We start from the raw sequence: 18,358 nt of genomic DNA on the forward strand, positions 1-18,358 counted from the left end.
TCATTTAATAACTGGGAAAATTGTGAGCTGGTGAGCAGAGAAGCTGAGAACCCTAGCCATAATCTATAGCCAACTTGTTGTGTAAAAATTGTATCATTTAAAATGACTATCTATCTGAGCACCTTTACATAATAGAGATTATGTATGGTTTTTTGTGATGATTGATGTTGGGAATTATCACTGCTGTTTATCTAGACTGTAAACTGGATACATTTTCTTTTTGTTGAGATCACTGTCTTCTGTGGTTTAAATTATGCTCAGTGACCACATTTGCAGCTTGTGAGTCATAAACATAGCTGCTGATATTATTTCCAATTAGTATCTTCAGTAGGTGGCCAGTATTTGGAATAAACAAGCAGATAATTGAACTGGTTCTTTCAGATACACATCAGGAGACGTGAGAATGTGGGACATAAGCACCTGGGACAGCAGTGCCTTGTATCTGGAAACGTCACACAGCTCTGCAGAACTTGGACCACGGCCACACGTCTCTTTTGTGAGGATAAATAGCACCATAGCAGTGGCGGCTTACAAGGGCGGTGAGTACCAAAAACACCAACACAGGGCTGTTCAACAATTAACAGCAGCAGCTGCTGCAGACATTTACTGTGAGGTTTAGAAAGGAACACTTCTGGCCAATAATCTAAATGCATTAGTGGGCAGCACAAACACATTACCATTAATGTTGCTATTATGTCGTCCTAAAAGTGTAATGCCAGTATTTCAGTTCCAGAATATTGTAATGGGGAAAGGAGCATTTTGGCTGCTCCTCGAGGATGTGAATCTAGTTCATGATGCCTTTCAAAAATGAGCAAATTGGTGCATCTAAAAACACAAATTTGAACAGCAAAATGCTACAGGGAAATGAAAACATTTTTAGTGGCGCAGCACAGTTTTTAATATTTGACCATTATATTGTGATGTATAATGTAATCTGCATCATTATATTTTGAATGTTGAATGTTAAATAATGTAAATAAGGTACAATATAAAGTTTGGAAAGTGAAACTTGCATCCAGCTTTCATTGGACTGTTTTGTTTCAATAATTTACTATGTATAAAATGTGTGAACATTTGGGAGTGGTCAAAACCATTTGAAGAAGAGCATAGAGAAGGTTTCATGACCCCTCAGACTCAACCACGAACACTGATTAAATCATCAACCCCTTTTATTGCATCATTATTTTGCACAATTTTCGCAGCAACTTCAAAAATTTCAGTGGTACCATACAACCTTCAGGAGAAATGGAAAAAGATAGAAAACTGACCGGGAGGAGAACTCCAGTTGGCGAATTTGATGTCATCAACAGATGGTATTGTTTTGCTGCAGAACTGTCACCAGTAACTTATAGATACCTTGTACATTCACAAATGCAGGAAATAATCAATTGGAACAATTTGATAGAATATTGAAGACTGTAGAATGACACAAAATAAGCTGAGAAATAACCCCCGGGGTGAAGGTTTGAACCTAAACCTTTTAATTCAATTATAATAACAGCAGCCATTGTGAAAATTATCTCATTTCTAATTAGTTTAATACTTTGCTGCAACTACATTCATTTCTGACAAATAGTCAACTTTTTTGTTGTTAAGCACATTCTTTCTAAATAAAATGGAAATTTTTTATTCATTCATGGGATATGAATGTTGCTGGCAAGGGGCAGCATTTATTGCTTATCCCTAAATGTGTATCAGCCACCTGGTAGAACTCTCAAAATAAATGTACACAAACTGAAGTCAGAGATTTATTTGAAGAAGCTACCTTTTGAAAACCTGCTTTGTTATATTTTCTCAGTGTTACAAATGCAGCTGGAATAGCTAGCCATAATTATTTAACTCACAGTATTTCACAACAACTCCACTCCTTCGCAATTAACCCATTAAATTGAGGTAGGCAATAGATTTTGCTTAATGTACTTGGGTCTCTGATTTAATACAACTGGTACCATAATCAGTAAAGAAAGAAATAATTTGCATTTGTATAGAGCCTTTTACATCCCCAGGATCACCCAAAGCACAGCAGAACCAATGAATTACTTTTGAAGTAAAGCCACTGTTGTTTTTATTTCGTATTACATTCTATTTACAGCACAGAAACAGCTGCAGGAATTTATGGTATGCAAGAGCCTCTTTTCCCCCCTTCTTCATTTAAGCCCATCACTATGCCCTGCTATTCCCTTCTCCCTTGTGATCATCTAGCTTTCCCTTATCGCATCTATTATGGTTGCCTCAACTACCCATGATAGCAAATTCCATATTCTAACTACTATCTGGGTTAAAGAAGTTTCTCTTGAATATCCTATTGGATTAATTAGTGATTATCTTGTATCTTATGGCCCAAGTTCTGGTCTCTCCTGCAAATGGAAACATCACGATGTCTACCCTATCAAACCCTTTCATAATCTTAAAGACCTCTATCAGGTCACTCCTCACCCATCTCTTTTCTAGAGAATAGAGCCCCAGCCTGTTCAGTCTTTCTTGATATAAGCTCTTAATTCTGGTATCATTCTGGTAAATCTATTTTGCACTTTCTCCACTGTTTCTATCTCTATTTTTATGCTAAAGAGAACAGAACTGTTCACTGGATTGTAAGTGTGGTTTAACCAAGGTTCTGTACAAGTTTAACAATTATTTTACATTTCATTTCTAACCCTTATAAATGAACCTCAGTGCTTTCTTTGCTTTTTTATTGTCTCATTCTCCTACATTGATGCATGAAGTCATTTGTGTATCTGTACCTGCAGATCCCTTTGCCCTCTATCCCACTTAGATCCTTATTTCCTCCTTATTCTTCCTACAAAAATGTACCACCTCACAGTTATCTATGTTGAAGTTAATTTGAAAAATTACATGCCCACTTGGCAACTTTATTAATGTTTTCCTATATTTTGTTATTGTCCACAGTAATAACTGCACCTGCAAAATTTGAAATTGTACATGCAATTACTAAGTTCAAATCATTTGTTTTTGTTTATTCATTCATGGGATGTGAACATCGCTGTCAAGGCCAGCATTTTTTGCTCATCCCTAATTGCTCTTTAGAAGGTGGTGGTGAGGCGCCCTCTTGAACTGCTACAGGAAACTGTGAACAACAGTGGTCCTAGCAGTGATACTCGTGCAATGCTACTTCCCGTCTGAGTAACTACCTTTAACCCCTACACTGTTTTCTGTTTTTTAGCCAGCTTGTTATCCATTCTGCTACTCTACATGATGTAATCTTAGTCATGAGTCTATTATGCGGTAGATTATCTGAAGCCTTTTGATGATCCAAATACATTACAGCTACTGCATTCCCCTTGTCTACCCTTTCTGTTACTTTTTGAAGAATTCAGTAAAGTTGGTCAAGCATGACCCCTTTTGAAATCTGAGCTGACTATTTGTTATGTTTTCAGTTTCTAGACACTTTTGTATTAATTCTTTGAGTCTTCTTCTTTGGCCTCCTTATCTCAAGAGACAATGGGTAAGCGCCTGGAGGTGGTCAGTGGTGTGTGGAGCAGCGCCTGGAGTGGCTATAAAAGCCAATTCTAGAGTGACAGGCTCTTCCACAGGTGCTGCAGAAAAATTTGTTTGTCGGGGCTGTTACACAGTTGGCTCTCCCTTTGCGCTTCTGTCTTTTTTCCTGCCAACTGCTAAGTCTCTTCGACTCGCCACACTTTAGCCCTTCTTTGAGTAAGGATTCCATTATCCTTCCTACCACTGATAAACTAATTGGCCTATAGTTCCCTGGGCTTTTTCTATCTCCCATTCTAAAGATAGGAATCACATTATCTGTCCACTAGCCCTCTAGCACTATGCACTATTCACTTTTCTAATGAATATTTATATACATGTAATAGTGCATCAACTATAGTTTCCCTAACTCCTTTTAATATGCATGGTGACAAATACAGCAGCCAAATTATGCACAGAAAGTGCCGACAGACAACAATGAGATGTTTGACCAGTTAATCTGTTTCTGTGACTTTGACTAAGGGATGCATACTGGCCAGAGCATTGGAAGAATTCATCGCTTTTGTTCAAGAAAAGTGTCATGAGATCTTTTAAATCCCGCTGTACAGGAATGCAGGGCCCTGGTTTGACATCTTACCAGAAAGCGCTACCTCTGCTAATGCAGCACTCACTCAGGACTGCGCATCAGCCTAAATTTTGGAATTGAGTCCTGGAATAAGAACATAAGAAATAGGCACTGGAGTAGGCTGCTAGGACCTTCGAGACTGATCATTTACCTCAACCCCACCTTCCAGTACTATCCCTTATCGCTTAATTCCCTTAGTACCCAAAATTCTGTTGACCTCTGTCTTGAATATATTCAATGACTGAACACACACAGCTCTCTGGGGGTAGAGAACTTCAAAGATTCACAACCCTTTGAAATGAAGAAATTTCTCGTCATCTCAGTCCTAAATGGCCAACCCTTTATCCTGAGACTCTGACCCCATGTTTCAGATTCCCCAGCCAGGAGAAATATCCTCCCAGCATCTACTCTGGTAAGCCCCTTAAGAATTTTATATCTTTCAATGAGATCACCTCTCATTCCTCTAAACTCCAGGGAATATAAGCCTAGTCTACTCAATCTCTTCTCATAAGACAATAGGCAATGACCATCTCCAACAAGAGAGAATCTAACCATCTCCCCTTGATATTCAGTGGCATTACCATCGCTGAATCCCCCAGTATCAACATCCTGGGGGCTACCATTGACCAGAAACTGGAGTAGCCATATAAATACCGTGGCTACAAGAGCAGGTCAGAGGCTAGGAATCCTGCGGCAAGTAACTCATCTCCTGACTCCCAAAGCCTGTCCACCATCTACAAGGCACAAGTCAGGAGTGTAATGGAATACTCTCCATTTGCCTGGATGGGTGCAGCCCCAACAACACTCAAGAAGCTCAACACCATCCAGGACAAAGCAGCCTGCTTGATTGGAACCCCATTTACATTCACTCCCTCCACCACCGACGCACAGTGTGTACCATCTACAAGATGCACTGCAGCAATGCACCAAGGCTCCTTAGACAGCTCCTTCCAAACCTACGACCTCTACCAACTAGAAGGACAGGGGTAGCAAATGCATAGGAACACCACCGTCTGCAAGTTCCCCTCCAAGTCACACACCATCCTGACTTGGAACTATATCGCTGTTCCTTCACTGTCGCTGGGTAAAAATCCTGGAACTCCCTTCCTAACAGCACTGTGGGTGTACCTACCTCACAAGGACTGCAGTGGTTCAAGAAGGCAGCTCACCACCACCTTCTCCAGGGCAATTAGGGATGGGCAATAAATGCTGGCCTAGCCAGCGATGCCCACATCCCAGGAATGAATTTTTAAAAATCCTCATTCCAGAAACAAGTCTGTTGAACCTTAGTTGCACACCCTCTTGTGCAAATAAGTTGTTCCTTAGGTAAGGAGACCAAAACGCACACAGTTCTCCAGGTATAGCCTCACAAATGCCCTGTACAATTGCACTACTCTTGTACTCCCTTTGTAACAAAAGCTAACATACCATTTGTGTTCCTAATTGCTTCCTGTACCTGCATGTTAACTTTCTGTGATTCATGTATAAGGACACCCAGGTATCTCTGCACACATTTCCCAGACTCTCACCATTCAAAATTTCTTTTTTAATTTTTCCTGACAAAGTGAATAACTTCACATTTCACCAAATTGTATTCCATCTGCCACGTTCTTGCCCACTCAACAAAGCTGGCAATATTCCTCTGCAAGCTCTTTGCGCTTACTTTCCTACCTAACTTTGTATCATCAGCAAACTTGGATACGTTACACTCAATCCCCTCATCTAAGTCATGAATATAGATTGTAAATAGCTGAGGCCCAAGTATTGATCCTATTGCTACCTGTCTAGTTACAGCTTGCCAATCCAAAAACATACCATTTATTCCTACTCTGCTTTCTGTCCATTACCAATCCTCCATCCTTGCTACTATATTACCCCCAATCCCATGAGTACTAATTTTGTGTAATAACCTCTTATGTGGAACCTTATTGAATGCTTTTTGAAAATCTAAATACGCCACATCCACTGGTTGCCCCTTTATCCATCCTACTAGTTGCATCCTAAGAAAACTCTTTAACAGATTTGTCAAACGCAATTCCCCTTTCAATAATCCACGTTGACTCTGCTTAATCATATGGTTTTCTAAGTGCCCTGTTACCACATCACTAATAATAGATTCTAGCATTATTCCGACTACTGATGTTAGACTAACTGACCTATAGTTCCCCGTTTTCTCTCTTCCTCCTTTCTTAAATAGCGGGGTCATGTTTGCTACCTTACAATCCTTGGGAATTGTTCTAGAGCGTACAGAATTCTGGAAGATCAAAAACAATGAATCCACTAAATCTGCAGCTACCTCTTTTAAAACCCTAGGATGCAGGTCATCAGGTCCAGGGGATTTGTCACCGCTTAGTCCCATCAATTTCTCCAGTCCTATTCACTTATTTAAGTTCCACATCTTTGCTATACCCTTGGTTCCCCATTATTTCCGGAATGTTTTTTGTGTCTTTTACTGTGAAAACAGATACAAAACATTTGTTCAATGTCTCTGCCATTTCCTTGTTCCTCTTTATAATTTCACCTGTCTCTGCCCCTACTGGGCTCATGTTTCCTTTCATTCATCCCTTCCTATTCACATACTGATAGAAACTTTTACAATTTGTTTTTATGTCTCTTGCTAGTCTACTCTCATATTCCCTTTCCTCTTTCCTTTACTATTTTTTGGTCCTCCTTTACTGAATTCTAAAATCCTTTCAATCTTCGGGTTTACTCTTTTTGGCAATACTATGAGCCTCTTTCCTTGATCTAATGCTAGCTTTAATCCCCGTTGTTAGTCATGATTGGACCACTTTTTTCTGTGGGGTTTTGTGCCTAATGTGCAGTTTTGTGCCTTGAGTGCAGTTTAAATCCACAACCTTTTGATTCAGAAGTCAGTGCTACCAACTAAGCTACTTAAAGCTGATCACATACTAGGTATTGTGCATACTTTCTTTTATAAAAAAATGTTTTGGGATGTGGGCGATGCTAGCCAGGCGTCATTTATTGGCCATCCTTATTTCCTGTAGAAAGTGGTAATGAGTTGCCTTCTTGAATTGCTACAATCTTTGTGGCAAAAGTGCTCCCACAGTGGTATTGGGTAGAGACTTCCAGATTATTAGCCAAATAGCAATGAAGTATTGTACATTGTATGTCCTAGTCAGGATGGTGTGTGACTTTCAGGGGTTCTTGGCGATGATGGTGTTTATTTGCATAACATAGTTGCTTCTGACTTTCTTGGTGGCAGAGGCCATAAGAGAGGGAGGTGTTGTCAAAATAACCCTGGTGAGTTGCCACAGTACATCTATAGATCATGCATACTGCAGCCATTGTGTACTGTGTAATATTGCACACCTGCTACAGTTATAAACAGTGAATCTAATGTTATAGAGAAAAGAGAGCCTATTTTAGGGAAGTGGGGGTAAGAATCTTAAAATATCAGTGCAATGGAGCAGGCATTTACCTGACAGGATAATAGGCAGCCTCTGAATTTGGAAATTATTGATGAATTGTACTTTGCTGTCCAAAGATACATTAACGGGAATGTATATTTTGTTTTAATTTGGTTTCAGTTCTATTGCTTTGGTATCCACGTGACATTGACATCCATGGGCTATACGCATTGGGCCAGATTTCACTGAAGTGGAGCATCTCCTAGCATTCCCCATTAGTTATGGATGTTTGTTTTAAAATATTTTGCTGACGCAGTTGCTGGAAGTGACTGATAATGAATAAATTGGCCAGTAATGTGGCAATTTGCAATTCTCTTCCTCATTTACAAGTCATTGGCCGATTTCTTTTTTTCATTAAAAATACTTTGTTGTTCAGACACCATTTTTTCAGTAAAATCTGGCCCATTCTAATGCAACATGCTAAAATAATTAATTTTTGAAGTGCAATTTTCCCCAGTGCATAAATATTAATATTTTGTAATATTTTCTGTGTTTTCACATCTGAATGCTGAAAGCCCTTGGGGGCCTTTCACAGTAAATAAATAAAAAAGCCCATTTTCTCCCCAAATAGAGCAGTTTTTGTTTTTGAAAAAGCAATTTGTTGCAGATTGGAACAATTGGCCCTCAAAGGTAGATGTGAGTCAGTCGCATTTTTAAAACTTAGTTGCTGTTGTAGAGACATTTCCAGGGCTTTGGCACAATCTTTCTGGTCACCAAAAAGTTTCTGACTAGCAAATAATCATGGAATTCATGGATATTGGGTAAATTATTTAATAAAATTATACAGTACAGCAAGACTTGATAATGACATTGGCCCAGATTTTGTGATCAATGGCAAAGTGATGGCATTCACTGCTGACCTTGAAGAAAATTGCCCAGAAAGATTTAGTGATCTCCGTGGCATGGATTTTTATCTTTCCTGATAATTTCATTCCGGTGTCAGCTCGAGGGGATCACCGATGTCCAGCAACAACAATGTCATCAATCAGGCAAAGCCATTCACATTGAGGAATTCTCACAGATAACAAACCAGGAAGTAAAAAGCAGTGATTATCTTTCACTTTTTAATCATTTTAAAGAGAGAGAAATGAAGATTGGGGCATGCACATGGATTCAGTTAGAAGCTGAAATATCACAAACTTTAAAAATATTTATTGCACAAAAATCTGATTTTTTTAATCATAAAGTAGAACTTTGACATTCCACATATATAAAATTAGTTTTTCAGGGCCAGAGAGGTTTCTCATCAGTAATTATGAGCTTAGCACACCATTTAAAAACCCAGTTACACCTCATTCAACTAGTTGCAACTTTTTTCAAAAATTTTTACAGTGAGACTAATATTGTGCAACGAGATGGGATTAATTTACTATGTAACAAGATGGGATTAATTAATGACCTCATAGTGAAGGCACCCCTAAGCAGCAGTGATCATAATATGATTGAATTTTATATTCAATTTGAGTGAGAGAAGAGTGGATGTAAAACTAGTATTCTAAACTTAAATAAGGGCAATAATAAGTGCATGAAAGCAGAGCTAGCAAAAGTAAACTGGCATATCAGGTTAAGGGATAGGTCAATAGAGATGCAGTGGCAGACATTTAAGGGGCTATTTCAGAATGCACAGAATAGATACATTGCAATGAGAAAGAAAAATTCCAAGGGGAGGACCCACCATCCGTGGTTAACTAAAAAAGTTAAAGATAGTATCACTTAAAGAAAAAGCATATAATTGCACAAAGATGGGTGGTAGGTCAGAAGATTAAAAGTAGCAAAGAACAATTAAAATATTGATAAGGAGGGAAAAAATTAGAGTATGAGAGAAAGCTGTCTAGAAATATAAAGACAGATAGTAGGAGTTTCTATAGATATTTAAAAAAGAAAAGTTAACAAAGTGAGCATAAGTTCTATAGAAAATTAGTCTGGGGAATTAGATTTAGATTTAGAGATATAGCACTGAAACAGGCCCTTTGGCCCACCGAGTCTGTGCCGACCAATAAGCACCCATTTATACTAATCCTACACTAATCCCATATCCCTACCACATCCTCACCTGTCCCTATATTCCCCTACCACCTACCTATACTAGGGGCAATTTTTAATGGCCAATTTACCTATCAACCTGCAAGTCTTTTTGGCTGTGGGAGGAAACCGGAGCACCCGGAGGAAACCCACGCAGACACAGGGAGAACTTGCAAACTCCACACAGGCAGTACCCAGAATTGAACCCAGGTCGCTGGAGCTGTGAGGCTGCGGTGCTAACCACTGCGCCACTGTGCCGCCCTAATTAATTAGGGAAAATAAGGAGATGGCAGATGAATTGAACAGATATTTTACATCGGTCTTCACCATAGAGGATACAAGTAACATCCCAGAAATGGCTGTAAATCAGAAAATGGAAGGGAGAGGGGAACTCACAAAAATTACAATCACCAGGAAAGTGGTACTGAACAAATTTTTGAGGCTGCGGGCTGACAAGTCCCTGGGTCCTGATGGACTTCATCCTAGGCTAATGAGATAATTGATGCTTTGGTTTTGATTTTCTAAAATTGCCTAGATTCGGGAAAGGTTCCATGAGATTGGAAAATAGCCAATGTAACTCCTTTATACAAAAAAGAAGGGAGACAGAAAACAGGAAACTACAGGCCAGTTAGTTTAACATCTGTCATAGGGAAAATGTTAGAAGCTATTACTAAAGACGTTATAGCAGGGCACTTAGAAAATTTCAAGGTAGTCAGGTAGAATCAACATGGTTTGTGAAAGGGAAATCATGTTTAACCAATTAATTGGAGTTCTTTGAAGAAGTAACATGTGCTGTGGATAAAGGGGAACCGTTGGATGTACTGTTCTTAGATTTCCAGAAGGCATTTGATAAGGTGCCGCATCAAAGGTTATTGTAGAAAATAAAAGCTCATAGTGTAGGGGTTAACATTTTGGCATGGAGAGAAGACTGGCTACCTAACAGGAAACAGAGAGTAGGCATAAGTGGGTCATTTTCTGGTTGGCAAGATGTAAGGAGTGGTGTGTTTTACAGAATTTCCATTTTTTTTTTTGTTAAATCTATATTTTTAAAACTGAAGAAGCTGACCTTTGGGTGTTTTTTTTTAAAGAAGGTTGACCTGTAAACAAGTATTTCTGGAAAGCATGTGATTTCCAGTAAACATAGCAGGGGGTTTTGACCTAAGAGCTACCCTTTGTTGTGACAAGAGAGAATTTATGACTTCGCATGAGACTTGCTTGGAAAAGTTAGTTTCACTTTAAACTGTTAAAAGATGCTGGCTTTTAGCAGGCAGTTGGAATTAAAGGCCGGCTACCCGACCCAAACCTGACTGGACCCGACGGCATGTGTCAGGATCGGGTTCGAATCGCACCTCCGGGTCCGGCATTTGGGGTCGGGCTGGGCCGGGTCGGACACGCTCTATCACAACCTCAGGTAAGTGGCTCCACTGTTAATGTAATTTTTGGACTAGAAAGGTGGTTTTGTTAGTTACTTTAAGCTTGTGCAGATCAGCAACAAAGTGAAAAACGGAAGGTGGGTGAACTGATGATCCGGTCAGGCACGGGAAAAAAATGGAAGGACTTCTGGCCAGGTCAGGCTCGGGGTCGGATGTGGTTCTATCGGGCTCGGGTCGGGTTTCGTTTGCAGACCTGATCTGGACTTTAGTTGGAATCTGCATATGGACCTGCCAGGAGATCAGAAGAACATATTGATAACTATTACCTCTCTTAGAAGAATCCCTGCTAGTAAAAAGCAAAGGCCTGTATGAAGTGGTACTCTTGCCTCCTGCATTTTATAGGCAAGGGAATCAAAGGTTATCAAGAGTAGATGGGAGTGTGGAATTTCAGACACCTACGATCAGCCATGATCTTATTGAATGGCAGAGCAGGCTTGAAGGGCCCAATGGCCTGCTTCTGCTCCGAATTCGTATGTTCGTAAGAAATCCTGAATGCTTGCAGAAACCTTGCATCTTTAAGAAGGACTTTTGCATTGAATGTGTGTGAGAACTGACACCTGTTCCTGCACACCTGATGGAAGTCCTATGTGAAGCTTCTGCTGTTGAATTTCTTCGAACGCCAACCCAAAACAGATTGTTCTTCAATCTCACCTGGAAAGACTCTGAGCGGCATCCAACTATTCGACTTTGGGACACGTCACCAAACCAAAAGACTTCCATCTCTTCACTTCAGTATAAGTTTTATTTTATTCCTTTTATTCCTTTGAACAGCTATAAACAAAAATTCCTTTTTTCCTGGTTAACTGGTTTTTGGATATATCTGTGTGCGTGAGGGCTAGGATAATACGGGGCTTTAATATTTCAATCCGCATATATCTTTTACTTCATTATTGGTTAAGACTTGGTTTTATAATCGGATAATTTTGTTTAATAAACAAACGTGGATAGTGTGCTTCTGGGGACAAATAGAGTATCTAATTGGCTGTTTTGGTAAGTGGGAACATTTATTGATATGTTGTGACCCGTGGAGACGTGGGTCTGAATTAACAATGCACTCCTCCGCCTTGGTTGTAACACGTGCCACAGGGATCAGTGCTGGGGCCTCAACTTTTTACAAGTTATATAAATGACTAGGATGAAGGTACCAATGGTATGGTTGCTAAATTTGCTGATGACACAAAGATAGGTCGGAACGTAAGTTGTGAAGAGGACGTAAGGAGGCTACAAAGGGATATAGATAGGTTAAGTGAGTGGACAATGATTTGGCAAATGGTGTATAATGTGGAAAAATGTGAAATTGTCCATTTTCACTGGAAGAATAAAAAGAAGCATGTTATCTAAATGGTGAGCAATTGCAGAGCTCTGAGATGCAGAAGGATCTGGGTGTCCTAGTGCATGATTCGCAAAATGTTAGTATGCAGGTACAGCAAGTAATTAGGAAAGCCAATAGAATGTTAGAATGTTATCATTTACCATGAGGGGAATTGAATACAAAAGTAGGGAGGTTATGCTTCAGCTATACAGGGCATTGGTGAGACCACATCTGGAGTACTGTGGACCATATTGGTCTCCTTATTTAAGGAAGAATGTAAGTGCATTGGAAGCAGTTCAGAGAAGGTTTACTAGACTAATACCTGGGATGGGTGGGTTGTCTTATGAGGAAAGGTTGGCCAGGCTAGGCTTGTATCTGCTGGAGTTTAGAAGAGTAAGAGGCGACTTGATTGAAACATAAAATTCTGAGGGGTCGCGACAAGGTGGATGTGGAAAGGATGTTTCCTCTTGTGCGAGAATCTAGAACTAGGGGTCACTGTTTAAAAATAAAGGGTTGCCCATGCCCATGAGGAGAAATTTTTTCTCTGAGGGTCGTGAGTCTTTGGAACGCTCTTCCTCAAAAAGATGTGGAAGCAGAGTCTTTGAATATTCTTAAGGTAAAAGTAGATAGATTCTTGATAAGCAAGGGAGCGAAAGAGTATTGGGGATAGGCGAGAGTGTGGTGTTGAGGGTACAGTCAGATCAGCTAAGATCTGATTGAATGGCGGAGCAGGCTCGAGGGGCCGAGTGGCCTACTCCTGCTCCCAATTCATATGTTCGTATCGTGTAAGAGTGGAAGTTCACATCAATTTAAGTGATTTCTAAGATTTCCTTCTGCAAGGACTTCAACAGTGCACTCTGTGGAGGAGCATGGAATCGCTGGCAGCAACATCTGGATTTCTGCGTTTAACTGCACATGTATGGACTCCAAATGTTGCTGTCAGTTTCACAGTTGCATTGACGGCAAAGATTGACAGTTTTGCTGTTATTACAACTGGAAAATCCAGGCCACTGGATAAGTTTTAATTTGGGTACTACATTCATATTAGAATTGATGTGCTGGTATATATTCACCTTTTTGAATTAATCTGTGGTCTTAATAATTTAACAGGAGAAAACAAGAACCCTCACCCAGCAACACAACAGGAAACTATAGTTCTTCCTTTGCATTTAGAATGGCTGCAAGTTATCTTTTGCCTCTTTGAAAACGTAGGCAAATGGGCAGAAAAGTATACTCTTGCTACCAGCAGATTAATTTATGAGCTATTACATCAGCCAGATTTTTCCTGCTGCAGATCCCTTAAAAGAGAAGTTTTCATGAGTATGGAAAAATTGGATCCAGGATAGTTCTGTCAGGCATGAGATTCAAGGCCTAGGGTGACACAGTTTAAAATTAAGGGTATCAAAAGGAAATAAGAAGCCCGGGCAACGTTTTTTCACTAAGTGGAACAGATTACCAACAAAGTGATGGAACAAAAAAACGATGGAATGAATTCCAGTAATTTGAATTAAGTGACTCTAAATAAGAAGAAATAGATTGTAAATTTGTTTTAGGGCTTTTAGTTCTAGAATTGCAGTGATGAACCTGTTGGGCACTTTGAAAGGATTGACTAGACGGACCAATACTCTTCTGTTGTCCAAAACATGGATATGTTGCTATGTAGAGAGATGCATCATTAAAGTTGGAATTTTCAACTCCCCTGTAGAAGGAGATTAGCCAGTGTGCACCATGAAAATGTAGCCAGAAGGTTTAAAAATAACTGAAGTGCAAGTAGTAGTGCCGGGAGGAATAAGAGTTTTAGGTTTTCAGCCTTTTACACAGTTTAAGCCATTAAAGTTTAAAAGAAGAAAAACAGCTAAAGGTTTTACTAGTAATGACATTTGTTGCTGGGGAGGGTTCATATTTGCATTGGACAACAAAAGTAGCAACTTACAGTTATGCATTGCCTTTAACATAGAAAGACATCCCAAGGCACTTCACAGAGGTCAAATGAAAGGGACAAGAGGATAAATGCTTACGATGAGCTTCAAAATTAAGCGCAGATGTTGAATCCAAAAAATAGGTCATGGTGAAAGACCATCTATTACTGGAGCAAGTTGCTAATGTTTTGCTGATGGGAATAACCTTCCTGGTGCAGCATTATGCCAGTATAGCTTCAACAAGAACTACCGATCTTCCATATAAAATGTCACAATGCACACACTTGAGAAAGATGTGGAATGATTCAGGGAGGAAGAATAAATGGATAATGTAAATCCACTAAAAATATTTTATATAATATTGATGTAAGTAACAGAGTGGAAGATTTGTAGAGGAAAGAACAATAATTTTCATAAGCAGAAAGCATCTGTAGATCCAGAACAAAAATGTTTCCAGCTATCAAATGGCATTAGGACCATAATTGAATGTATATTTTAAGTGAAGTTAAAATTCTCGATGGAAGCACTATCGGTGATGGGACAAGGAGGCATGAAAGGGCATGTACTCAGGTAATAGAGGAACAAGTTCAGTGAAAACAAACCTCATGGTGCTTGCACAGAGGCTCGGAAAATAATGGGACTCGTGGCATACTTAAAGGATTGAAGCACTGGGATGAGAGAGGCAATTTCAAGAGAATTTGGAAAGATGGAATGCCTGAAATTTCTTTACATGTTTATTATGTTGTAAATTTTACTGGTGACACTGAGATGCTAGGGAATGAAGAAATTTTTTGTCCATTCAGAATTCTTTGCATCCCACATCAAAAATGTTCATGTTCTACAGCCATGCCAAATGTAAGACATTAAAAAAGAAATAGCTCGCTGATCATCTGTGGTATTGCTCAAGGGTCATTTGGGAGCAGGCGCATGTTTGCATTTGTTTGAAATGGTTGAGTGCCAACCTGGGCCATCCCTTCAAGGCTACCGCTCAGGTACACCCTTTGGGGAACAGGTCGAAATATTTTATAAGATAAGTCATTTTTATAACTTTCTCTAGATTGGCAGCTTCTCTGTGGACACAGCAGATGCCCCATCTAAAATTCAACACAGTGATTGTCTTGGCATCAGGTGCATTAATAGTTCTTCTCCTCCCATCATAACATCGTATCCAAAACTTGATGTGTTGCAGAAAAAGGAGATGGGGCAGAGAAAATGATCCAGTATGTGGATTGTATATGTTTGCTACAAAATGCAAAGTAAATACATCTTTGACATGATGCAGTTAAAATAGAATGACATGCCTTAGTGTGAAACATACTTGTTATCCCTAATAGCAGATATTGTAGCTGCAGTGAAAGAAACTGCCCCATCCAAACTACCACCAACATGCACTATAATTGTAACACTGTGGTTGCTTTTAAAGTGCTCTGTGCCAAGCTTATGAATAAACCTTAGATTCTGAGGTTTCTGGGAGTTGCACAAAGTGAATAATTGTGAAGAGATCTGCTATAAATCAGTGACTAATATCTGTATGATGATGCAGATCATGACATATCTACATTGCAAAATTGGTCTACAATGTTTTGTCAGAACAGTGTCTTGTGAAATAATACAATTATCAGTGCTGGTTTTGTCATTTAATATTTATATTTAGGTGCCCCATCCAAATGCTAACACTTATTAATTCTGTTGTAACATTAAATAGAAAGTAATGGATATCTGGATAATAGATGAGATTAATTACCAGCCAATAACTTAATTGGTGGGGCAATTATGATACCCGAAACATTGGAACAGAACTGAAATTTATACCATCATCTGAAACAGGGAATAAGATTGCAACCTTTAAAACAATCCATATTATTTTGTATTGTTCATAAGTAACTTCTGGATATATTATCAAAAATCATGCATAGACCATCCCTTTTTGATTACATATCACTTCCTACTGTCACAATTTTTTATCGTTCTTTTCTATCAACAATTATCATAGTAAATTGTTATGCTAACATTTGCCATTCACTTTTGATATGCTAACTGTCACAATGCTGATGCAGTATAGTGATAGTGACACAGTGGCTCTATGAAAGAAAGACTTGCATGTATATATAGCGCCTTTCAAAACCTTGGGACATTCCAAAGCACTTTACAGTCAGTGAAGTACTTTTAGAAATGTAGTCACTGTTGTCATGTAGGAAACAAGTTTCTGAAGTCTTTCCAAAATCCATTGCTATCTTGTACGTTCTAAAAAAAATTATATTCATCAACTGATTGTAGGCAACAATATGGGTAACTTAGTAGCACAGTGTTCTACTTTGTCACCCCATTTTCAAAAAAAGTGTCTTGGTTAACAATGTTTTGAAGAGAAGGAAAGCCAGTTGTTTCCTATTGGTTTCTTCTGACTTGGTAATGAGCAACAAATCTCAGGAAGACAAATAATTATTAAAAGGGCACACCAGATTACCCATAACTATTTTAGCAGCAGAATAATACATTGTAAATAATACATTGTGTAAAACAGCATATCCTCCAACTTTGAGCAATGCTAAGAGGTTCACCTCCAGTAATGGTTAATTTTAATGCCAGTTACTAATCATTTGGGTAGGGTGAAGTTGTGCAGATTTAGTTTTTGTGTGTTTCATATGTCAGAATTTAATGACCATGATGTGGTGATGTTCAGGCAAGTGCCTTAATACCTGGTACAGCAATCCTGCCAATTTATATCCAGAAGTAATCTGAAGTTGATTTCTGGAAAATTGTATGTACATATCAAGTAGACATCATAAATCATCTGGGAGAGATTAAACAGTTATAATCTCTCTGTGGGATTTTAAATAACCTCATAAAGCATGAGAGTAAAACTTGAGCAGTCTATTATCGTCTTCTAAACACCAAGGTGAATAAAAAATCTGAAATGTATGATTTACAGTCTGAATTTCACAGTGCATATTTATTTCTTGGTATTTTTATTCACTTTTTATATATTTTTTTAAATCGAGTGTGATGGTGCAGGTGGCAATCCTTTTACTCTGTGCAGCTGATGTCTGATGACAATCCACATTGAAAGGTTACTAATTTTGGGAAGATTGCTGTGATGATAAACAATTGATTACTACGAAACAATACTGTTAATATATAAATTGTATAATTATATCTACAGTACATGCTTAGGACGTTACTGATTAGGGATGCATCCATAGAATAACAAGTTACATTTGGAAAAATTAATGAACTGAAATACAGCATCGCTGTTTTCCAAATGATGGTAAATATAACATCAACATTCTGAATAGATAAGGATTCTTGCATACTTGGTGCATGTTTCTGCACTGATTTTGTTCGTTAGTGTTTGATGTGTGACTTTAGTGCCCTTGCATATTAAATTTGTTTTCCTACACTTTGGCATTATACCATCCTGATTTTATCACTAATTGCATTGTGAAAATGTAACTGAAATGAATCAAATAAAATGCTTTAGTTGAACCATTAGATAAAATGGCAGAGTTGTTTTGATAATGAGCAGATGTAGCTAATGCATGGAGATTTGGCCATTTTCAAGTCCCATCTGCTATATGCCTGCCTGAATTTGGCGGTGAGCCACTGCTCAGCAGACAGACATAACTTTCTCACAGTCACATCATTTGTCTCTGGTAACGAGACTGCTTGCAGAACCATTATCAGTTTGAGAAAAGAAAAGCCATTTAGTGTAAGTGAACATAGTTTTTTTGTGTAAATGAGGCGATGATGAAATTGCACTATACTTAGGTAACAGACAGCTGAAAGAATGTGATGAGATGATCAGAGTTGTAAATTAATTGAATTTTTTTATGGGAGTACCTGAATAATCAGGGTCAAAGCTAACTTTCAAATTTCAGGATACCGGGGGAAAATATTGTTTTATTTGCTGGGGATGGTGGCAGGGGAAGTCTTGATGGAGGGGATGTTCCTTGAGTTGCAATTTTTATGCTTACTCAATAATTTATTGTATTCTTCCACTGTAACCATACACGTAGTATTGAATTCAACAGTCTCATAACATAGTGCTTAGGTATACTTGTAGGATAATGCTGGAAGAACATTTATAAATGTTGCTGTCCCTTTCTGGGCAGGTTTTTATGTTAAAGACTCTCTAAACTATTAATTAATTCATCAAAGCAAATTAGTCT

The 18,358-nt window shown here is 38.7% G+C and overlaps 1 protein-coding gene across 2 annotated transcripts in view; it reads left to right on the plus strand.

The window, feature by feature from the left end:
* The window catches only part of fbxw8 (F-box and WD repeat domain containing 8), a 183,934-nt gene that overhangs the window by 64,200 nt on the left and 101,376 nt on the right, over nt 1-18,358 (plus strand). For both annotated transcript variants that reach the window (XM_068055169.1, XM_068055168.1), the window contains one exon: nt 382-539. In XM_068055169.1, coding sequence (XP_067911270.1) covers nt 382-539 — 158 coding nt within the window. The remainder of the gene's footprint in view (nt 1-381; nt 540-18,358) is intronic.

The sequence above is a fragment of the Heterodontus francisci genome, chromosome 23 (assembly GCF_036365525.1).
Source record: "Heterodontus francisci isolate sHetFra1 chromosome 23, sHetFra1.hap1, whole genome shotgun sequence".
Classification (NCBI taxonomy): Eukaryota; Metazoa; Chordata; class Chondrichthyes; order Heterodontiformes; family Heterodontidae; genus Heterodontus; species Heterodontus francisci.